The 24,331-nt window shown below is 49.8% G+C and overlaps 1 protein-coding gene across 5 annotated transcripts in view; it reads right to left on the bottom strand.

Moving 5' to 3' along the window:
* Positions 1-24,331, bottom strand: part of ALPL (alkaline phosphatase, biomineralization associated) — a 58,111-nt gene that overhangs the window by 18,425 nt on the left and 15,355 nt on the right. Inside the window, exons 2-3 of one of the 5 annotated variants that reach the window (XM_069479469.1) lie at positions 11,559-11,617; positions 458-621 (exon numbers count right to left, since the gene is read on the bottom strand). In XM_069479469.1, the coding sequence (XP_069335570.1) occupies positions 458-518 (61 nt within the window). In that variant the 5' untranslated portion in view covers positions 519-621; positions 11,559-11,617. Of the gene's footprint in view, positions 1-457; positions 624-2,144; positions 2,160-11,558; positions 11,618-20,273; positions 20,292-24,331 lie in introns of those variants that run through there. The other 4 variants (XM_069479466.1, XM_069479471.1, XM_069479470.1 and 1 more) reach the window with 4 other exon arrangements.

The following is a 24,331-nucleotide window of genomic DNA, read 5'->3' as shown; positions in this document are numbered from 1 at the left end:
CCCTGAAGAATCGGACACCTTGCTCCACTGACACACCTCCACGTGAGTCTCCAACTGAAAAGCAAAACATAAAACTCCTACTGCAGAGGACTTCACAAGCAAGAACTACAAACTATAAGAAAATGTACTGCCATGGGGGAAGGTAGGCAGATAGAGCCAACAGGAAACTTAGCAACCAAGACTTGGAAGAGTCTCCAGAATTAGTTATATTTTAGATTATTAGGGATATAGGAGAAAAATAGAAACCCCAATGAAAGAACAGGACAACATACAGGGAAAAGGGGTAACCTGTCCAACACTAACACAGGCAGTAGCAGAGCCACATTTCCTGCTCTGAACACTGTTTTCAGCTCTTAAAATCTTTGATGGTTCTTTGACCTTGAACGCAGACACTGCCCTCATCCTACTCCACCTGTACCAGGTCTTCTCCTCCCTCCACCTGTGCCCGCAATCCTACCTGGCACCAAGGAGTTGGTAAGGCAGGTGCCAATGGCCAGTACTAAGAATGCTGAAATCATGGTGCACCCAAGACCCGCTTCCTCTCTGGAGCCCCGAGATGTGACTGACGTAGGTGGGAGGGGGTGGGCTGGCAGTGGTCAGATGTTAACTGATGTTCCGATCCTAGAAATTAAAAAGAGAAAAAAAGACACGTGGGGCACAGCTCCAGAGATCATTTTTCATTCACTTATTCATCCCTTGGTTCATTCAGCAAGTATTTGTTGAGCACTTATCACAGACCAGGCGTGGGGCTAGACTTTGGGCTGCCAAACCCAGGTGGTCCCTCTCGTAGGAAGCTTGATCACACAGACAGTTGTGTAAGCACTCACTGCTCTCCACGCTGCAAGGTAGTCCCCTCCCATTTCCCAAGTGAACTCCCACTTTCAACCCATCCAAAGCCACCAGCTCTGAGTCCAAGCACTGTGCATCGCTTCTCCAACTGCAGGAAGCATCGGCATCTCCTGGCGGGCTCCTGGCGGGCTTAACCCCAGTGTCCGATGGTATTTCTAATAAGCTCCCAGGAGACGCCCGTGCTGTTGCTTCACGGACCACATCTTAACAAGCCCTGTCTAGAACACTAGTCTTCGGCCTTTTAATTATCTGTGTCCCAAGCACATCAGGACAAAACCAAGAGCCCATCCTTTCCTACAGGGTCATTTGCCCTTACAGGACACCTGCGTTTGCTACATTCTCTTCTAGAGCTTGTCATTTGTGGTAAGAGGTATAAAAATGGCAGGAGGCAGATACGGGAAGGGACTAGCTGGTAAGGGCGGCCATTTCATCATGTCACAGATGACTGTGATTTTTTTCATTGTCTTTTCCGCATTTCACAAGTTTTCTTCTGTGTTGGGACAGCATTGCCTTTGTAATAGTTAAATAATGTTATAAAAAGAGAAGACTGGAAGGAAACGCACTCACACATTAACTGCGGTTTTCTCTGAATGATTGTTTCCCCTTTTTAATTTTTTTTGAGTTTTTCAAGTTGCCTAAAATGAGCAAGAAGGATGTTTTTAAGTTGTGGTCATCCTGTTAGCATCGCAAGGGACAACCCCACTGGCAGCTGAGAAATGTAGTAACCCTGTTGTGTAGGAGCCTTACTGGAAGCTGAACAATTTTACATGGCAAGAGTTTCCCTGGTAATAAATGATTATTCCGTTTGTTGTGGGAAAGGCAGTAATACCCACTCTCCCATCAGAAAAGTGTTGTGATAGATAAGAAACCACCGTAGTGCAATAGTGTCGATTAAAAACAGAATAAAAAATGTTTTGAAAGAAAAACAAGAAACCAGTGCTACTGGTAAAAGGGATCTTGATTCAACCTCAAAAACGTGCAACCTACACCCCCGTGCCACAGGCAAGGCCTCTGGAGCGGGGGGGCTGGGGGACACGGAGTGAACATTGGAAGGAAAATACCTTACATCTAACATCTAACCGCACTTTTAACTGAGGGCTGGAATTTCAGATGATTTCTAAGTTTTTTAATTCCCCTTCGGTTTCCAAAGATTTCTATAGCAAATCCTAAAATCAGAAAAATGTTTTAAATTGATATAAATATTAACACACTAAGGTATTATTTAAAATCCTTTAAAACCTGAAATCACCTCTTTCAGGAAGCCTCCAGGATGGTCCCTCATTCCAATGTCCTACCTCCAAAGATGCCACAGCAATCACTGCACGGCCCTCCCCGTTCCGAAAGTAATAATTCTTTACTGGTCCCTCTTGGCCGCCACACCGGGAGCTTCTGAGAGCAGGGACTTTGCCTGGTCAGTCTCTGTGCTGCCCGTGCTTGGCACAGTGAATATCTACAGCGGGCGGAAGCCGGGGCCCTGAGGAAGGAGGTGGGGGGAGGGAAGAATCCTCCGGAATTCTTTCCTCTGTGGTGCAGACAGTGCAAGTGTCAGCGGGGATGTGGAGCCACCGGGGCACCCGCTGACTGCGGAGCGTGTTTCAGCTGCCCAGGAAAACAGGCAGACCCAAAGCTGCGCATCCTACGTGTGCCCCACGACCCGCTCATCTCCCGCAGAGTGTGCCTGCCAGCCCTGCTCACGATGGCTTCCTAACGGTGTCCCCGTGCAGCAGGCTGGGTAGACACACTGTGCTCACAGCACACAGCCCCCACAGCAGTGCGCGTGACCCACAACTCCACGCAACATGAGCAAACCTCAGGAAGGCAAGGCTGGGCGAAGGGAGCCAGACCCAAGGGCGCTTACATGATTCCAACAACAGACAGTATGAGCTAACCTAGAGTGTCAGAAGGCAGGACAAGGACTCCCACCTGGGGGTGTGGAGACTTCTCAGGTGCCGGTGAAGTGTCCTGCTTGTTGATCTGGGTGCCAAAAGTGGACATCCCTGCCCTGTTCCTGATCTTAAGAAAAAAGCAGCCGGCCTTTCAGCCTTTGGGGTGGCGTTTTGAGGTGTGAGATGGAGTAGATTTTGTGGGGAGAACTGGGAACTTGGTTTTGGACGTGTTGAGTCGAGGCATCTTTTAGAAGTGGAAACATCCAGCAGGCAGTTGGAAATGTGAGTCTGGCCTCTGGAGAGGTCTTGGTTAGAGGGATAAATCCGGGAGTCACGGGCACACAGGTGACAGTTAAAGCCTTGATAAAACTTGGCGAGATCATCTAGGGGGAGGGAATGGGGACATAGACAACTATAGGACAAAAGCCCGCAGAAAACCAGGTATTGAAAAGCATTTCTTTAACCTGATAGAGCCTTTATGCCAAAAATCTATGGAAACCATCATACTTACCAGGGAAACCTTTGGCAAATTCCCTTTAATGCGGGTTTATGGATATGGGGTGCTGGGGGCGACCTGTCTGTCCATAGCGAGGGGTAGGGAGGCATGTCTTGTGGCAGCGGCATCAAAACTAGAGTAGATGTCAAAACAGCAGCATGGACAGAACCTAAAGACGTGGACTGAGCGAGGCATCAGGAGACTAAAGCGCAGCCTCCTGTGTGTGCGCGCAGACCACGCCCACGGAATGCTGCGTAACTTACAAGGACATATTAAATACATTAGCACGGGGACCTGTAGGGGAGCCGTGGGAATGTTAGTGGGGGGCAGGGAGCACGGATGAAGGAGAAAATGGATAAATAAAACAAGAGCTGAGAGTCCACGACAGTAATCACACACTGACACAGAGAACTTACTCCACTTCCTGCACCTAGGGTCCAACACAGGTGAGACTGAAGCTTGGTGACAGTAAACACCTCCTTAGCCATCTCTGTAGCCTTGACCCTGTGCGCACAGTAGCCGCTCTGTAAATGCCAGTGGTTCAGGCCGGATGCTCTGAATTTTGGCCCCAGGGACATGCATTGAGATGGGTCTGGCCCAGAGACAGGTGCCTTCTCCCATTGCCTCTGCCCGGGACAGGGAGGGGAACCCCTCAAAGCCACAGCCTCCCTGCCGGCTCTGCCTCTCAAACCCCTCCCCCGTGCCAAGGCTCCCAGGGTTGTTCCCTGGCAGGCCTGGGTGACGCACTCTGCGGGGCCCAGCCTGGGGCTGCGGGGGCCCCGGCTGCCCACCATCCTCTGCCAATGCTCTACCAGCATGGAATGGGGCCTGGGGTGTGTGCCAGCCCCACTGCCACCCCACCAACTCCCAGCCAGACCTTCTCTGCCAGGCTCCCGGCTACGTGGCCTGATTATTTATGACAAGTGTGCAGAAGTCCTGGCTGGGCTCTGGAGAAGGAGCAGCTACTTGGCAGGCCAGGAGAGGGGGCAGAGGGGCCAGGCCTTGGCCCTGAGGACTGACTCAACAACCTGGGGCAGAAGGTACAGGAGCGCCTTGGAGTCAGCAAACAGCCAGCCTTGGCCTACGTCTCAAAAGCTCCAGGGCAAGTGACAGACTAATAGGACACAAGGCACTATGGTTCTTGGGCACTCACATTGCACCCCACTGTGGCTGTTTACATCCATGATCTTACAAGTGTTATTGGCCCCCGTTTCACAGCTTAGGAAACAGCAGAGGGGCTGGCTGGTCTGCGACCAAGAGCTGTTCTAACCCAGGCTGACTCCAGGGCTCAACCTCTCCCGGCCTCAGTCTCCTTTCCACGAAGGGTAGGCGAGATCAGTAGCACCCCCATTTGCTCTACCCCACCAGAACAAACGGAGGCTGGAGGAGCCCAGGGCAGGGAATCCAGCAGGGGAAGGGTGGGGCCGGCGAGTCCCCCTACCTGAGCGGCCTGGCCAGGCGGCAGGTGAAGAAGCACAGCAGCCCCAGGGCCACCCCCAGCAGGAGGAGGCTGAGGCCTGTTGTGAGGATCACATCCAGGCTGGGGTACATGAGTGCCATCTTGGGACAAGGAGGGCCCCCAGGAGTGGCCACCGCACCCTGTGCACTCACTGGCCTGGGTTGCTGGCTCCAAAGCCCTGGGTCAGTGGCCGTGACCTGCTTTATCCCCGAGTTAATCTTTGCAGATTAGTCGGGAGGGAGGAAATGGGGGGTCAGCCCATGACATACATGCCCCTCCTGCAGCTGAATCCTGGTGGGAGGGCCTGATGCTTGTGCATTCAACTTTCTTTCTTTTTTTAAGAGATGGGGTCTCCTTCTGTCACCCAGGCTGGAGTGCAGGGGCCTGATCATAGCTCACCAAAACCTTGAACTCCTGGGCTCAAGCGATTCTCCCGCCTGGGCCTCCCAAGTAGCTGGGACTACAGGTGTGCGCCTTCACGCCTGGCTAAATTTATTATTGTTATTATTATTTTTGGACATAACTGGCTATTTTTTTTGAGATGGAATCTCGCTCTGTCACCTGGGCTAGAGTGCTGTGGCTCAGCCTAGCTCACAGCAACCGCAAACTCCTGGGCTCAAGTGATTCTCCTGCCTGGGCCTCCCAAGTAGCTGGGACTACAGGCATGTGCCACCATGCCCGGCTAATTTTTCTATTTTTAGTAGAGAAAGGGTCTCGCTCTTGCTCAGGCTGGTCTCGAACTTCTGAGCTCAAGGGATCCTCCCGCCTTGGCCTCCCAGAGTGCTAAGATTACAGGCGTGAGCCACCGCGCCTGGCATCATTCAACTTTTTCAATCATTCCTCATTTCCAAACACATGACTGAGTACTTGCTGTGTACCTGGCTCTATTCTAGGTTCTAAGGAAACAGTAGGGAACAGGACAGACAGTCTCTGTCTGCTTGGAGGTTACTGACCAGCCAGCGTAAACAAAGCACCTACCATGTACCAGGCATCGTCCCAGGCACCTTGGTGGGTGAAAGCACAGAAGGACAGGACCCCCTGGCTGGGGCCACAGTAGGTTTTTCCCTAACAGCAGCAGTGGCTCCTGCCCATTTACAAGCCCAGGAATGTGAGTTGGCACTGACCCCAGCCAGAGTGATGTACCCATGTCCAGAATAAAAGGAACTGCTCTTTTTGAGCACCCACTGTGTGCCAGGGCACCTCTGAGCTAGGTACTAGTATCCCCATTTGCAGATAAGGAAACAGAAGCTCAGAGGTGCAGTGATGGAGTCAGGACTGGAACCCAAATCTGCTGGCCTCCACAGCTCCTACCCTTACCCTGGCCCTGCGCTGCTCAGAACTGGGATGGCACCAGCCCTGCAGCGGGGCAGGGAGGCTTCAGTCAAGCTCTGCCAGGCGTTGGCCTGCAGTCAGCAGTCATCTGAGAGTCAGCACACACAGGCCGGGGCGGAGGAGCTGCTGCCTGCAGGGAGGGACCCTTTCTCCTTCCACAGCTGCCCCTAGTCCAGTCTCTCTTGGGTCCCCTGGCATATCCCATGAAGGCTCCATAGTGACTGTGGTTCCCATCCCACAGATTCAGAAACTGAGGCTCAGAGAGGTAAAGCCACTAGCTACACACACAGCTGTGTGCCTGTTAGATCAGGCCTTTTCTGGTCAAGTTTCCTGCCTCCTGGTACACCTCACGTGCCATGGCACAAAGCACCCAAGGTCAGGGGGACATGCTTTCACCCTCTTGGTGACAACAGAAGTCCCCTCTTCCTGACCCCAGGGAAGCCACTGAGCTCACTGTGATAACAGGAAAACCAATCTCATTACTCCATTGAACACTTCTTTCTCAACACTTCCCTAAGTCAGATTGCACCAGATCCTCACAACATCCTAGTGATGCTGGCAGGGTGGGGGTTATTGGCCCCCTGCACAGATGGGGAAACTGAGGCAATGAAGTCACTGGGTCAACTGTCACACAGCCAACAAGTCTGGTCCAAGCCCAGGCTCCACCACTTCCCAGCTGTTTGAGGTTGGGCCAGTCCTGCACCTCTGAAACCGCTTCCTCACCCATCAGCATCCACCTCCCACTCGAGAGCAGCTCCAGTATGCCGGGTGCAGGGCCTGACACAGCTGCCCCATTAATACTCACTAACACCCGAGTGAGACAGAGCTGTGGCAGGGAGGTGAGGCTGTGATGTGGCCGTGGTGAGGATGGCCCAGGGTCACAGAGATGGCAGGAGCCAAGCCAAGCCCTGCCCGGGCCTCCACGTGGGGCCTGCCCAGGGACACCCCTGTGCTAAGCTGTCTCCACCTCAGCTCACCCAGGCACCCTCCCTGCTTCCAGCTCCCGGGCCTGCTCCGAGGACACCCTTGAAAGCTCTACTACCCAGCCTAACACCGTGACGTGAGACCCAGGAAGTGTCACCTTGTGCTCCCCAGCCTGTAGCTGGCAGGACTCACAATGTGAGGAGACCCCGTGTCTCCCAGCTGCTCCTCCCCAGACACACACAGGGAACAGTGTCTCAGGGCTGTGAGCTGGGCCTTCTGGGCTCTTCCAAGGAGCTGTGGCTGGAGAGAAGCCCTGTGCTCCCGTGGGCATGGGGAATGGCAGGGGGGCTGGGAGGCTCCTGCAGCAGCTGTCTAGGAAGGGAGCCCTCTGAAGACCAGGCCAGTAATGTCTCAGCTGCAGGGTCACAGGGACAGGACATGGAATTCCTCTCTCAACCAAGCCCAGCGCCTCTGGCAAGCCTTGCTGGCCAGGACTTAATTCATTCACTGGCGGAAGTTATTTATGGCTGCCGTGAAGCAGCCACTCGGTGAAGGGCTTAGGAAGGAATGTGTGGCGGTCAGAGTGGGCTGCAGGTCAGATCCAAGGAGGGACTTCCCTAGAGGGCTGTGTGCCAGGCGCTGGGGATAGAGGAATGCTCAGACTTCTGGTTGCTGACAGTACTCCATTCCAGCGGGAAACAGAAGTGCCCGGGCGGCTAGGTGCCAAGCCACCGCATCTGCAGGGCTCTGAGGACAAGCCAGCTGTCACCTGAGCACCCCCAGCCTCAACACCTCTGCACACGGTGTCCCCCCACCTGGAACGTTCCCTGCTGCCAACCCCGTAAATCCCTCCCTCATCCTTCCGCCTCGGCCTCCACTCTGCACCCCCACCCAGCCCAGGCGGCAGCCACGGCTCCTCCCGAGCACCCAGAACCCAGGCCCTGAAGACCTTGGTGGTGTTCATCAGAGTCCTAGAGAACCAAGGGCTGTCGCCTCCTCACCACGGCCTGAGCTCCTAGACAGCAGGGAGCGCGCTCTGCTGGTGGCAGCCCCACGGCTGGCAGGGAATGTGGGTGGGTGGAAGGACGTCGGGGTCAGAGGGAGGAGGGCTGAGAAAGCCGCTCAACAGCAGCAGGGCAGGCTTTGGAGCCAAGCTGCCTGGGTCCCGTCCTGCCTCTGGCCCTCGCCAGCTGGGCAGCTCAGGGCAGGTGACATCTTCCCTCGATGCCTGATAGAAGCCACAGGGCGGCGTAAGGATGACGTCCTACACGCAGAGGGCCTGGGACGGCCTGGGACGGCCTGGGACACGGGAGGTGTTGAGTGAATGTCGCCCAGTAGCTGTGATTATGGGGTGGGGAGAGCAAGTGGGACGGGTGACTGACGGGCAGAGACTGGCAAGAGGCTGACAATGGACAGGCCCTTCCCTGCCCGCCAGCCAAGCCGCCATTCTCCCTGAGTGTCCACACCCCTGCCCAGCAGGAAGCCCAGGAGGTCTTTCTAGCGCTAAGACTCTAGAAACCAAAAGCTCACCTGCCGCTGAGCTCTTCCCCTTAGAGGGCATTTCATTAAGGGACAGAGGTCCCAGTTCTTATTGTCAAGGGGCTTCCTGTCTCCTGGGATCTCTCTCTCGCTCTCTGTTTCTCTCTCTCTCTTCTCTCTCTCTCTCTCTCTCTCTCTCGAAGAAACAACCCACATGTAGGCTGCCGCTTTCTTTCCCTCTGGGAGGCAGGGAGAGAACACCCAGGCCAGGGTGCCGCCAGAAGTCTCCACGGAGGGGTGGGACCAAGCCAGGCGGGAGGGCTGGCAGGGCTGAGATGAGCAGAGAGATGCTCCTGCCGGGAGGAGCCGTGTGTGTGTGTGTGAGGCCAGGACGCAGGCTGCGCAGCACCCCGAGGTCGGGGAAAGGCGTGAGCAGCTTGCCGTGCAGGATGTGGGGGGTGGGGGAGGCCTGTTCCCACCGCAAAGGGCTTTGCTCCCTGAGCACGGCCTGGTCAAGAGCCGGCCCCCTACACACCCCACCTCACTTACACACCCCATCACCAGCCCATTTTTACAGGTGAGGACGTTGAGGCTCAGACGTCTGCCACTTGCCCAAGGCCACACAGCAGAGCCAGAAGCAGAAGCCCCAGGATCTGGTTCTGGAGCCAAAGCTTCTCTGGGGCTCCCTGGGGCACCAGGACGGTCTCGATGCCACCAATCGGCTCTGTGGGCAGAGGACTGAAGCCAGAGGACCGGCGGCAGGACAGAGAGACAGCAGCAGGGAGGCCGGGGAGGACGCGGGGCCCAGAGACACCGTGGCCTGAGGCTGAGCGCTGGGCAGGGGGATAGGGATGGCTGCATTGTGGACACACGGGCTTCTGCCATCCCAGAGAGAATGTGCTGTGTCTCAGGCCACCCCACTCTGGGCCAGGCCTGGAAGCGGGCAAGGGGGAGGGGAGGGGCGGTGCTGTGTGTCTCTGAGGGGCTTGCCACCCCTCCTCCAGGGCTTCACTCAGCGCCCTGCAGCGGGAGCCTCCCCAGTACCAGGGGACACGGCTGTCCCACCCTTGTTCTCACAACCGCATCAAGAAAAGGAAAGCACAGAGAGGGTGCACACCTCCCCAGCTTCGCACAGCACAGAGGCGGGGATAGGTCTCCCCCTAATCAGTAAGGATTTGGGGGGCAATTACCAGAGGACAAGGCAGTGCTGGAGGCACAGTGTGCGATGCCAACATCCTGGACTTCCAGGCTTCAGTGATTTGTGCCAACTGAAGAGAACATTTCAAACTGAGACTATTTTAGAAAAATCCTTATTTTATACATTTTGTCATTGTATTCTTAATAATAACAAACCTTTTCATAGCCTTTACCTGTTTTCTTTTATCTTTTTGAGACAGAGTCTTGCTCTATTGCCTGGGCTAAAGTGCTGTGGCATCATCATGGCTCACAGCAACCTCAAACTCCTGAGCTCAAGCGATCCTCCAGCCTCAGCCTCCCAAGTAGCTGGGACTATAGGCACTTGCCACCACGCCTGGCTAATTTTTCTATTTTTAGTAGAGATGGGGTCTCCCTCTTGCTCAGGCTGGTCTCGAACTCCTAACCTCAAGTGATCTTCCCACCTCGGGCCTCCCAGAGTGTTAGGATTATAGGCGTAAACCGCAAAACCTGGCCACCTTTACCTGTTTTAACTCATTTAATCTCCACAAACACCTATGAGGTAGGCACTATTGTTATTCCATCTTACAGAAGACAAAACAGAAGCACAGAGAGGTTAAGTAGCTTGCCCGAGGTCACACAGTCAGGAAGTGACCGAGCCAGAATTCAAGTTTACTTGTGGGTGTTTCTATCTCCCAGGACCAAGTGTAAACTCCTAAAGCAGGAAGGGCAAGACCATTAGCAAACCACCATTTGCTGTATCTGCAACACGTCTGTTACACGTCCACGTTATACATTTGCAGATACATGGATCACAGGCAGCTACTCTTCAACTCCCCACGCTGTCTTCCCGAATGTCATTTCGTATCTGTATCGCAGCCCCCGGGGGAGGGCTTCGCCTTACCCCACTTTACAGCAGAGAGGTGAGGGGGCTTGCCCCAGGTCACACGGTGAGAGAGTGGCTGAGAGAATCACATCTAGGGCCGGCTGGGTCCAAGTCCCTGATCTTCGCACAGCACCTTGTGGCCCACCCTGCAGTGCAAATCACTTGGGACTTGCTGTAGGGGGAAGAGGAGGACCTCAGGTTCAGACCTAGCTCTGCTCGGCCAGAGGGGTGACCTGGACATGCCCGTCCTCTCCCACTGTCCCCTACTTCAGCTCACCCTTGAGGCGGGACACTGGCCGACCACCGCTCTCCCCACGTCCCACCCTGATGTCCTGGCTGCCACGCCCGGAGAGGATGTGTCCATTCCGCAGACGGCCCCACACAGGCCCCAAAGGAGGCTGAGGACGCTCTGGGCTGTGGGGAAATAGGCAGTGAACTTGTAACCCGCTGGGCAGTGGCCAACACGAGCAGAATGCCTGGGTGGCATGCACAGGGGCCCATGTCAGAGCAGGAAGGACACGGGTGTTCCCAGAGTTACTGCTCGGTGCAGCTGGGCTCCCGATAACGGCGTTCCTCGCATTCCCTGACAACCTTCCAGCCAGCCCACGGAGGCGTTTGATGTTCACGGTGACCCGGGACATAGCAGGACAGGGCTGACAGCTCGGCCCCCAGACAGGAAACCAGGGCCAGTGAAGGAAAGGGTCCCGCCCACGGGACCCCAGCAGACCTCCACTGCCCCCTCCTGGGCCTCGGTTCCCTCACAAGTCCGAGGGGATCATCACAGTGAGTGCCTATGTCATTGTGCCATTGTAAGAATGAGAGCTCAACGTACAACAAACAATGAGTGAAAAGCCTATGACCTGGCCCTATCACACAGCAAGTGTTAGCCAGGAGTCACAGTGACAAGGACAGTGCCGGGAACTGTTCTAAGCACTTTGAACACATCAATTCATCTAGTCCTCGCACTAACGTGACATAGGAGGTACTATCGTTGCTCCCAACGAACAGAGAAGTTAAGTAACTTGGCCAAGGTCACACAGCTATTTACAGGACACTACAAAGAGGGAAAGGGAGAAACCCTCAGAGACCTACCGCGTGCTGGGGGCGACCCGCTCCGTCTTCTGCTTCCAGTGAGGTGGGAGTTACCAGCTCTGGGTCAGAAGAGAGAATTGAGGCTGAGAAAGGGGAGGGAGGCTCAGGGTCACACAGCAGCCGCGTGGGAGAGCTGGGATTCAGGCCCGGCCTGTCTGGCTCGGCATCCAGTGTACTTGCCACCCCCACCCCAGCCACGTGCCAGGACATCCTCTGTCGCCGATGACAGACCCGATGCCTCAGCCACCCCAGGCACAGGGAGGCCCACGTTAGCCTGGCCACGTGACCTCGCTCCACCGCTGTGCGTGAGGTGGGGGGGGGAGGGCATCCTGGCAAGGAGGACCCCACCCCTGACTGCTGCCCCGTGACCTGTCCTCACGTCAGGCTGCTCTCTTGGCTCCGGACGGGCTCCTCCAGGGCTTTCACGTGACCGTGGCCTCCCGGGGACCTCTGCTATCTAGACAGAGAGCACTCCCTCCATAGGGGGGGGCCTCCAATCGCGTTGCCCCTCCCTCCCCGGTTGGATCCTCTGGGTTTTACACAGAGTGACCGAGATCAGTGGGGACAGCCCAGGGCTACAAGTCGGAGTCCCGGCCGAACGCTCAAGGGCTGTTTCCTATCTGTAAAGCAGGGAAGATAAACTCCCTTCTGCCTCCACTATCAGCTTCTTAGAAGGAAATTGGCAAGTTGTAAAGTACACGGCAGATATCTCCATGGCTTTCCGCTGCTCCGCCTCCCATGACTGTAAATGAGTATCTGCTATAATTTTTGGCCGCCCAGAAATCCATTTCCCTTCCTAACAATACCACAAGGTTTCCTTGAGAAGCGACCCTCCCCCTTTCAGCCTGGTTTAGGTGGGATTGATCCTGCCTTCAGCTCCAGGTGGGTCCTGATTGGCCTAAGCTGGAAGACCCTCACGTGGAGGTGTGAAGTGAGGGTGTGAGGGGGTAGGGGGTGCCCTGTGTGCATCCTGAAGAGGAAGCAACTGCTCAGAAGGCAGAACAGAGAGAGGCAGAGACTCTGAGCCTTTGGTAATATCCCTTGGGCTCCTGGATGCAGCCATGCCTGAAGGCTGCCTCTGAAAATCCCGGTTACATGAGCCAATTAATTACTCTTACTGGTTGTTTGCCTTGGCTCTTCTGTTCCTTGGAGCACAGAGGCTAACCTCAGAACTACAGTTCTCCCAGTTTTTCTCAGCTCCTTACATTGTCAGCAACCACATCAGCCATTCATACTCAGCCAGCTGTTTCTGCCAGAGGAAAAGTCTTGCAAACAAGTGGGTTGACAAGTTTCAAGTATGTGGTAAAATAAGAGTCCAATTTTATACAAGTAGCTTTTCCACTTAGAATCTATAAACTTGCAGAGTTATAGAAGGTTCTTGGGCGGGATTTGCCTAACAGCCCTACTTGGTGCAGACTCAGACCTCTCCCTTCACACAGGCTGCCATCAGTTCAGTTTAAAGCTCTCTGGCCACCAGTTCCAAGTGCCCACTGTGTGCCTGGCTCTGTGCTAGGGGTTACAGGTACGAGCTCTGCCTTCCAGGCTCCTCAGTCTAGGAACGATTGGTCATAATTCACACTTCTACTGGGTTTTACACAAAAGCCCCAGGAGGCCGGTGGAGGGGGCGGAATGCCACTGCACCCATTTCACAGGAGGAAATGGAGACTCAGAGAGGTGAAGTGACTTGCCCAAGGTCCCCAGATCTGCCTGGCTCTATGCCCAGTGCTTTTTCTGCTAGCCATTGGGGTGGCAGGGATGGAGCTGGGGCTCTCATTTCTTTGAGACAGTTTATTCCACTTAGGAGTAGTGACAGTGGTTTAAAAAGCTGAAGCAAACAGGAAAGCCAAGTGTCACTGGCTTCCTGCCGGCCCGAAGGCCTTGACTCCTCGGGAAGCCCCAGTGCTCGGGCCCATCCAGCTGTAGGCTCCTACGGGCCTTGTTGCTTGCAGGCTGCGGCCAGAGAGGAAACCAGCACCACCCCGAAATTTCCAGTCTCCAAATGCCTTCCTGGACAGCCCTCTGTTCTCCCGAGTGAGCTGTCCCAGCCTCTCTCGTGGCCCTAGCCTACATCTCTAGGGTCCAGCTGGCGTTGACTGAACATCCCCTATACCCTAAGGCCTTCCCTGTATTTTATTCAACCAACATTCGTGGGACTACTGTTTAATGAGGAGCTAGTATGTGCCGGGGGCTGTTCTAGGTGCTGAACAAAACACCTCAGCTCCCTGCTGGTGGGGCAAGCAGACAACAGGGAAATAGGTGACAGCGACAGATCGCCTGGCCGTGTAAGTGTGACGGAGAAGAAGGCGGGGAGGAGAGTGCGATGTGCACTTTTAAACAGAGAGATCAGAGAAGGTCTCACCAAGAAATCCTCTCGCCCTTGCCTTTCAGCGATCCCACGCAGCTGAGCATGAGAATCTCCAAACCGCGGATGAGGAAGTTGAGGCTTCGGGATTAAGCCTCAAGTCCGTGCACGTCACTGCCACCAGCAGGACAGCTGGATCCTCACCCAGGGCGGCCTGTTTCCCACGTGCCTGCTCCCCGCCTCTACCACACGGCACTAGCAGCCCTTCTGCAGGTGAGGAAACTGAGGAAGAGGTGAAGCCACAGCCCAGACCCGCAGGACTGCACGGGGGTGGGGGCTGGGGTTCAGCCCAGTGCCACCCTCTGCAACTGCCTCGCGGCAAAGCCCACATCTGCTCCCCCCGCCCTCGCCCTCCAGCTTCCGCTCGGGCCTGTTGAAACGCAATCCTCCTCGCTGCTGACTCCGTGTCCTCCTGGAATTCTCCTCCCTTTCCCGGAGCCCCTTTGGCTCTCTCTCCTGGGTCACATGAGCCCCAAATTGTCCCACCCACCCTTGTTCTGCCTCAATTATAATAACTGCTGGCCCATCACAAAACCCACATACGCATAAAACCTACAGAAGACATCTTGCACATGGCCAAGGGTGGACAGCTAGAACACACACGTAGGGGGTGGGAGGCTGCGCATGGAGCTTTCTCGTCCCGTGCGTTCCGAACACTGTGGCACGGCGGAAAGAAAGAACTTGGCCTTGGAGAAGTGGACCTGGGGTTATGTCCTGGCTGTGTAGCTTTGAAAGTAACTTTGTCTAGAGCTTCAGCTTCCTTACCTATAAAACAGGGTCAGTCACCCTCACCTTGCGGTTGTTGTAAAGATAAAATGCAGTGGACAGTATCTGTTAAAAGCTAAAATTTGACAGAGAGTGTGTTGGGAAAGCATTTAGCAGAGCCTGGCAGACAAACCTCAAGAATTCACTGAACTGAATGGAGAAGTCTGCACAGTGGCAAAGCAACTGTCACCAGCAGAATCATAGCAAGATCGACTGCACTCCTAAACCCTGAGGTAGGTACTCTTAGTGCCATCTCCATTTCACGGAAGAGGAAAAAAGCAGAGAGGTTAAGTAACTTGCCTGAGATCACACAGCAGTCAAGCGGCAGAGCTGGGATTTGCAGCCCAAATTGCCCAACTCCAAAAACACAAGCTCCTTAAGCACTATGCTAGGTGAAGGAAACTGAGGCTTTTAGAGCTGAAATAACTGCTCAGTGACACACGGCAATTAAGTGCTTGACCCAGGAAGGGGTGGCGGCAGCCCCAGCCTGTGCTCTTAACCAAAGCTCAGTACATCAGAGCTGAAAGGGACTCCAGGAATAATCCAGCCCAACACTCTCTTTTCCCAGGAGAAGCCTGAGGTCCAGAGAGGCAGCATGACCTGCCCAAAGTCACACAACCAGTTAGTTGAAGAATCAGGACAAGCACCCCGGTTTCCTGACTCCAAAATCCCAAGCCATCACTGAGTATCACCTTGACCATGAAGCAGAATCAGGGAAGGAGCCTTTAGGATGTGCTGCAAGTGTTTCTGCAGAACTGCTTCTGTGGGAAGGGAAGAAAATCTAAGCAGAGGGAACAGCCTGTGCAAAGGTCCAGGGGCCATGAACATCTTTTTTGGAGAACAGTGAGCTGTAAGGTGTGTGCAAAGGTTGTAGCAGGTTGAGATGATGAGGCTGGTGTTTCATATTCAATATTTCCACTTGTTCTTTCTTTTAACATTTTCTCATTCCATTTTATGTTGCTAATATTTTTCCTTATTTCTTTGGCCTGTTTCTAATGTTTATTTAAAATTCTTGGTCCATCTGTTCGAATACCGCTGAGTCCAGGGCATCTCTAACCAGTCTGTGTTTTTCCTTTCGAATTCCTTGTGCTCTGGCCAGTGGGCGGGGTGGGAGAGCGCACACACCCCTTGCCCTTAACAGTGAGGGGAGACACACAGCTCCCGGACCCGCCCTCTCAGATCACTCCCAAGTAGCGACAGAGAAAGACCACTAAACCAAGGCAATGACGGGGAAAACAGAATCTCCTGGAGAGACGGAAGGGGGTTTTAGATGGTGCGTGTAGGGGGGGGAGGTTGCTACAGCCGGGAGAAAAGGCAGGGCATGGTCTTTAGAGTGGTGGAGAATGGTGCAGAAAAGAAGACAGGGTTGAGTTCTCCTCTTGCCTCTTTGAGCCAAGCCCAGACCCCGACACGCACAACCACTGTCCTGGAACAACCAAGGCCAGTGCCCCCGCGTGGAAGTCGGCAGCCCAGGCAGATGGCACCAGTGTCTGCTGAGATAAAATCAGGGCCGCACAGCAAGCAACATGGAATTGCAGGACACAAAAGGGACCCACGGGCCTCTGCAGCCTCTAACACCACCTCTTCCCTGCCAGACCCCGAGGCTGGAGATTCTGACCTGGCAGACAGCACCGTCCCCTCACTCTTTCTCCCTGGGGTCTGAAGGGAGGCCCAATCCCGTGGCGTGAGTCACCTGGGGAGGGAGAATGGTGATGTCACATTTAGCGAGGAACCTAGTGTTTCTGACATCTGGGGGTCTCCACCCTGGCACTGTGGTCTCTTTGCACTCACTGGAGCTGGAAGATTAGGTCAGGCTTAGACTCTTACCCCAGGACATAGCAGCAAATAGAATAGATGAAATCCCCTGAGGAGTGAGCTACAAGTTAAGGAACAGACTATCCAAGGAACACGATGACTTAAAGAAAGATGAACTGATTAGAGATAACACTGGAACCAGCTGTATTAGAACAGACAGACTGGGAATTTAAAACAAGCATTAGAAACATGCAAAAGGATATTTCATGACTTTGGGGTAGACAAAGTACTAACTTCATAAAAGAAAAAAATGATAAATTGGACTTTATCAAAATTTAAAATCTCTTCACATCATAAGATATCATTAAAAAACTGAAATGACAAGAAACATTAATAGGATACAAATATTCACAATATATATCGCTGACAAAGGACTTGTATCCAGTAAATAAAGATCTCCCTGAAGTTGACAATAAAATGCTGATCAATCCTCCTCCCTCAGTGAGCAAAGGACACAGCCACTCCACAAAGAAAACACTCGAATGACCAGTAAGTCCACGGAAAGGTACTCAACGTCATTACTTACCAAGTAAATGAAAATTGAACCCACTTCATGCCCATCAGAATGACTGAAACCAAATCAAAGACCGGCAAAACCAAATACTGGCAAGAATATAGAAAAACTCCGAAGTCTCATATATTGGTCATGGGAGTGTTAAATAGCATAGTCACTTTGGAAAAGAGTTTGGTAGTTTCTTACAAAGTTAACACCTTACATACTTGTCACATGATCCAGCAATTCTATCCCTAGTATTTCTCAAAAGAAATGAAAATATATCTACATGAAGATTCATACGGAATGTTCAAAGGAGATTTATTTTTATTTTATCTTGAGACAGAGTCTCCCTCTGTTGCCCCACTAGAGTGCAGTGACATCATCACAGCCACTACAACCTCCAACTCCTGGGCTCAAGTGATCCTCCTGCCTCAGCCTCCCAAGAAGCTGGGACTACAGGTGTGTACCACCACGCCCGGCTAATTTTTCTGTAGAGATGGAGTCTTGCTATGTTGCACAGGCTGGTCTTGAACTCCTGGCCTCAAGTGATCCACCTTGACCTCCCAGGTGGAGTGCTGAGATTACAGGTGTAAGCCACTGTGCCCAGCCAGAAAGATCTCAGTTTGAAAGAGCCAAAATATACCAAGCATGACAGATAAGGAAAAACCCATGCTTAGACATATCATAAGGAATATTAAAAGACAACAAAAACATCCTAAAAGTCTAGAGAAAAAGAAATTATTAATACTTGCAAAAGGAATAAGTGTCAAAGTTGTATACCAAAGTATACAAATTTTGGCCCATATCCTGTGGACCAGAATATAATTTACAAGTTTTTAAAAGGACAAGTAATTGCTCATACACTTACATTTAAAACACCCCAAAATAACTCATGGAGCAAAGAAAAGTCATAGTAGAAATTTAAAATTACTTAGAACTGAATAACAAAAGCACCACATATAAAAAATTGTGTAAGTATACCAAAAATTGTGTGAATAAATACATCAAAGTACCAAAGGGAAAAAAATCTAAGAATTTTATTTTTTTAAATTTTTTTTATGCCTCCCACCCACTACCCCTGACTAAGAATTTTATATCCAGCTAAACTGTCACTCAAATGTTAAAGGTTAATAAGAGTCACAGCATTAAAGGGCTCAGCTTTGTACAAAAGACACCCCCCTCAGCCCCTGGGGAAAAAACCCTACAATCTTGAAGGAACTATTTGAGTCATGGAAACAAATTCCACAGGTAACACTAAAGGTATCTGAAGGCTGAGCAAATCACTTGACGTAGACAATGATTTTTTTTTTTTTTTTGGCAGAGTCCCGATCTGTCACCCTGGCTAGAGTGCTGTGGCGTCAGGCTAGCTCACAGCAACCTCAGACTCCTGGGCTCAAGCGATCCTCCTGCCTCAGCCTCCCAAGTAGCTGGGACTATGGGCATGCTCCACCATTCTCGGCTAATTTTCCTGTATATGTTTTTAGCTGTCCATATAATTTCTTTCTATTTTTAGTAGAGACGGGGGTCTCACTCTTGCTCAGGCTGGTCTCGAACTCCTGAGCTCAAACAATCCTCCTGCCTCGGCCTCCCAAGTGCTAGGATTACAGGCGTGAGCCACCGCACCCGGCCAACGTAGACATTGTTAATGTGTGGGCTGAAGGAGGCCCGTCAGTGAAGGGTGTCGACGCCAAAGGGAAGAAGGGGAAGAAGGGATATGAGAAAATGCTAATCTTGTCTTTGTAGGGAAAAAAGGCACAAATAATTTTTTTAAAGTAATAAAGCAGAAAAGGCAGGACAAATTGAAATAAAAACGTAGGATGGTAGAAACAAAGTATGTAAGCACGCATTCTCTTCAGGAACATGAAAGCATTTTAAAAATTAATCACATAGCAGGCCATGAAGAAAGTCTTAAATATAGGTTTCCACATAGTCCACATTCTGTAACCAGAATGCAATTAAGCTACAGGTTAAGTTTTTAAAAGGAAAAATAATTACCTACACACTTAGGTTAAAAACACCCCTAAATAACTCATGGATCAAAGAAAAGTCACAGTAGAAAGTTAATATTACTTAGAACTGAATGATAACAGAACACCACATATCAAAAATTGTGTAATGCAGCAAAGAAAGGTTAAAAATTAATGAGCTAAGTGTTCAATTTAGAAACCAGCTTTGGTTTCTGTTTAAAAAAAAAAAAAAAAGAAACCAAAGAAAGTAAAAGATTACAAAGAGCAGAAATCAACAAAACAGAAATTCAGTTGAGAAGACCAAAGCCACAAGTTGGTCCTTTAAAAAGGTCAATAACCTATGACAATATTAATCAAGAAAGACAAGAGGGAGAGGAGGGGGAGGGGGAGAGAGAGTAGGCAGTTACTATAGAAAAGAATAATAAAAAATGCTATAAATGACCTTATGCTGATAAATTTGAAAATGTAGATTAAATACATACATACCTAAAACAATATTAATAATTTGCCAAAACTGACTCAAGATGACATAAATAACCCAATTAAGAAATTGAAACAGTAGTTAAAATCTTTCCACAAAAAATACAACAGGAGGCCAGGTTTATGCCTCCTGGGCCTCACGCCTGTAATCCTAGCACTTTGGGAGGTAGGAGGACTGTATGAGGCCAGGAGTTCTAGACCAGCCTGAGCAACACAGCGAGACCTCATCTCTACAAAAAAAACAGGCCAAATTAGTTTTATAGGTGAATTCTACCAAACTTCAAGAAACAAATTACCTCAATTTTATCCACACTTTCCCAAAAAACGGTAAAAGAGAAATTACCATCTAATTCTGAGACCATTATAACTGCAATAACTAACCCAGAAAAGTCCCAATAGCTGTAATAATTCTAAACAAGATATTATCAGAGCATAACCAAATATATACATAATGAAAATTTAGGTTAATCCTAGGAATGCAAGGATGGTTTAATATTAGAAAATTGACACATGTAATTAACTACAGTAACAGATTAAAGGAGAAAAATCATATAATCATTTCAAGATATTTGATACTTTCAAAAAGCATTTAATACACAAATTGTGATTTCTTTAAAAAAAAACAAACTCTCTAAGCTTGACTTGGTGCCTCATGCCTACAATCCTAGCACTTTAGGAGGTTGAGGTGGGTGGATCACTTGAGGTCAGGAGTTCCAGACCAGCAGGGGCAACAGTGAGACGCCCATCTCCACACACACACACACACACACACACACACAGAGGAAAAGAAAAACAAAAAAGGAAAAATAGCCAGGTGTGGTGGCACATACCTGTCGTCCCAGCTACTCAGGAGGCTGAGGCAGGAGGATCTCTCAAGCCTAGGAGTTTGAGGCTGCAGTGAGCTATGATTACACCACTGAACTTTAGCCTGGGTGACAGAGTGAGACCTTGTCTCAAAAAAATAAATAAATAAAAATTAAAAATTAAATAAAAAGCTCTCAATAAGTTATGAATAGAAGAGAGTTTCCTTAACCTGTAAAAAAGCAACTTATAAAAATTCTATAACACATACATCCTAAATGGGGAAATATCGGAACATTCCCTCTAAAATAAAAAATAATGAGGCAAAGACACCTAGTATGGTACCATCATTTTTTTTTTTTTTAACATTGTACTGGTGGTCCTAGACAGTGCACTAAGAAAAAAAGTTAAAAGCATAAAGATTTAAAGCTGGGCATGGTGGCTCAAGCTCATAATCCCAGCCAGAGGAGGGAGGATCACTTGAACCCAGGAGTTTAAGACCAGCCTGGGCAACATAGTGAGACCTCATCTCAAAATAAAAAGCATAAAGATTTAAAAATGCAAAACTATTATTATTTCCAACTCATTGTCTACATAGCCTCTATAGACATAGAATTGGAAATAGAGTTTTTAGCAAGTTATCTTGATGAGATCAAAATGAAGAGAAAAGGCAATTGCATTTCTATGCATTAACAACAAACAACTAAAAAATATAAGAAAAAAATGGGTATCTAGATGCGGCAAAAAAAATTGAATTGGATCCCTCCCTTACATTATACACAACTGTACATGGATCCAGGCCTTAAACATGAAAAACAAAACTCCAAAACATTTAGCAGAAACTATAGGCAAATGGCTTTCTGACCTTGAAGTATTGTAAACTTTCTTAAACAAAACCTAAAAAGCAATGACTAAGATCGCCAAATTAGACTATATTAAATTTTAGATTTTTAGTGTATCCAAAATATGGCTCCTTGGCCTTTTGGTTAAGATCAAATGTAGTTTATCCAAAATATGATTAGACTCAGGAGTATAAAGAACTATTACAAATCAGTAAGAAAAGGCTTTTAAAAAGGGCAAATAGACAAATGGGCAAAAGATATTCCCAGAAAGAGGGCTCATCACAAACTCATACACACTTAATCATCTTCACTGGTAGTCAGAGAATTGTAAGTCGTGTTTGCAATGTGAAATCATTGTACTCATTTGGCTGGAAAAAATTAAGAAGTGTGACAATGCTATGTGTTGTAGAAGATGCAGAAAAGCAGGACTTCTCAAACATTACTGGAGGGAGTGTAAATTGGTAAAATCATTTTAGAAAACAATTTGGTCTTACTTGTAATACCTGCACGGATCCTATGACTCAATAATTCCACTCCTAGATACACCAAAAGTAAACGCCTATTATCCATGCATTAGCAAGTATGTACACGAATACTTAGAGGTGCTTTTTCCATACTTGGTGAAAATCTGAAAACAACTCAAATGCCATCATCAAGAAAACGAATAAACATTATGGGATGGTTACCCGCTAGAATATTATACGGCAGTAAAGAAATGAATTACAGCTACATGAAACAATACAGAGGAACCTCAGCAATATAAGATTGAGTGAAAAAAGCAAGTTCCAGGAGATCATATAAAGCATAATACTCTTTCATAAAGTTACATATATTTAATATATATACACACACTTATACATGATACATGTGATTTAAATACTAATCAAAAAGGCAAAGGGAATGAGAAACCCTAGATATTTATTTATATATATATATATATATATATATATATATATGATACCTACATATGATACCAATACTAATCAAAAATACTGGCCCGGCGCGGTAGCTCACGCCTGTAATCCCAACACTCTGGGAGGCCAAGGCAGGAGGATCATTTGAACTCAGGAGTTCAAAACCAGCCTGAGGAAGAGCGAGACCCCGTCTCTACTGAAAACAGAAAGAATTTAGGCAGGCTTGGCGGAGTGCGCCTGTAGACCTAGCTAGTTGGGAGGCTGAGGCAGGAGGATCGCTTGAACCCAGGAGTTTGAGGCTGCTGTGAGCTAGGCTGATGCCACGGCACTCTAGACCAGGTGACACAGCAAGACGCCACGTTCAAAAAAATAAATAAATAAAAAATACTAATCAAAAACAAAATTAAAATACTAATCAAAAGGCAAGGAATGACAAACCACAGATTCAGCACGGGGGCTACCCCACAGAAAGGGAGGTGGGAGGGAGGGATGGTGTGGACCAGAGGAAGATGTAAATGACTGTCAGTGTCCTAGTCCTGGTATTGAATGATGGTTCATCAGTGTTTTAAATTTGATTTTAATAATAAAATAGCCAAGGGACCATTTATGGACCAATGATTACACTGCTTGAAACAAGGATGATTAATCCATTTACAGACCCCACGGGCCATAAAATAATTTAAATGAAAAACGCTCAGCAAACACTCACATTGTGCCAAGCACTATAGAAAGTGCTCGACGTGCGTCATATCTCACTGAATCCTCAATCTTACGAGCTAGAAACCATTACTGTCCCCAACTCTTTTGAGGTTCGGTCACTTGGCCAGGGTCAATCGCATGGAACTGAGGTCTGAATGACCCTTAACCAGGTCCCTGAACCTCGGAGCCTCACCTCCCTCCTGTCTACTTGTCACTTGCATGTGACATGCATGACTTGTATGTCACTTTCTTGGCAAACACTAAGTATCATACTTAATAAATCTTTACCTTAATCCAGAAGGGCTGTGTGGGTACGTTGCGAAGAGACTGGTTGGTGGTTAGGAGACCTGGGTCGAGTCCTGCCACCTCCCTCTGTGACTTTGGGAGGACCACTTTCCCTCTCTGGGCCTCAGATGTCCCACAGGTACCTGGAGAGGCCTAAAGCGGCAAGCCCCCAAAGCCATTTTCGCTCAAACAGTTTTTTAAGGGGCCATCCAACAAACAGGGGGTCAAACTCCTTGATTTTCCTGGCAGGCCCCTGCTCGGGCCTCCATTCATCCTGGTCAGGCACCTCCAAGCTCTGGGGCCTGCCCACCTTTCTGACATCACCTGCTGGCCCCACCCCTCCCCCCATTCAGACCTCCTGTGCCTCCTCTTCCCCCAGGGTTTTTGCATTTGTGATTCCCTTGCCTGGAACACTCTCCCTCTTAGTCTTTGCTTGGCTCACACTCCTCATTCTTCAGCTCAAAGGCCACCTCCTCTGAGCCCTTTCCTGCCCACGCCAGAAGAAGGAGCCCTCATCCCACCCAGTCCCTTGCTTCTTCACGACCCTATTTATGCTCCTCACAGCACTCATCACTGTCTAGGGTACGTGGTGTCATTATCTTACGTCTGTCTCTTCCAGGACAGTGGAGATCCAGGGAGACAGGACTCTGGTGGTCACCGCTGTGTCCCCAGCACCTAGAACTGTACCTGCCTATAGAGGGTGCTCAATAAACATTTGTTGAAACATCACTAATCATCAGGGAAATGCAATTTTATTTTATTTATTTATTTATTTATTTTTTTGAGACAGAGTCTTGCTCTGTTGCCTGGGCTAGAGTGCCGTGGAGTCAGCCCAGCTCACAGCAACCTCAAACTCCTGGGCTCAAGCAATTCTTCTGCCTCAGCCTCCCGAGTAGCTGGGACTACAGGCATGCATCACCATGCCCAGCTAATTTTTTCTATATATATTTTTAGCTGTCCAAATAATTTCTTTCTATTTTTTAGTAGAGACGGAGTCTCCCTCTTGCTCAGGCTGGTCTCGAACTCCTGACCTCGAGCGATCCTCCCGCCTCTCGGCCTCCCAGAGTGCTAGGATTACAGGCATGAGCCACCATGCCCGGCTGGAAATGCAAATTAAAACCACAATGAGCTACCATCTTACCCGTCAGAATGACCATTACTAAAGTAAAAAAACAATAGATTTTAGCGCGGATGTAGTGAAAAGGGAACAATTACACACTGCTGGTGGGAATGTAAATTAGTACAATGTCTATGGAGGTCAGCATGGAGATTTCTCAAAGCACTAAAAGTAGATCTACCATTCAACTCAGCAATCCCACCACTGGGTATTTACCCAAAGGAAAAGAA

The sequence above is a fragment of the Eulemur rufifrons genome, chromosome 8 (genome assembly GCF_041146395.1).
Source record: "Eulemur rufifrons isolate Redbay chromosome 8, OSU_ERuf_1, whole genome shotgun sequence".
In the NCBI taxonomy this organism is placed as follows: Eukaryota; Metazoa; Chordata; class Mammalia; order Primates; family Lemuridae; genus Eulemur; species Eulemur rufifrons.
The sequence above is the reverse complement of the archived record's forward strand: the minus strand, read 5'-3'. Positions and strand labels throughout refer to the sequence as shown.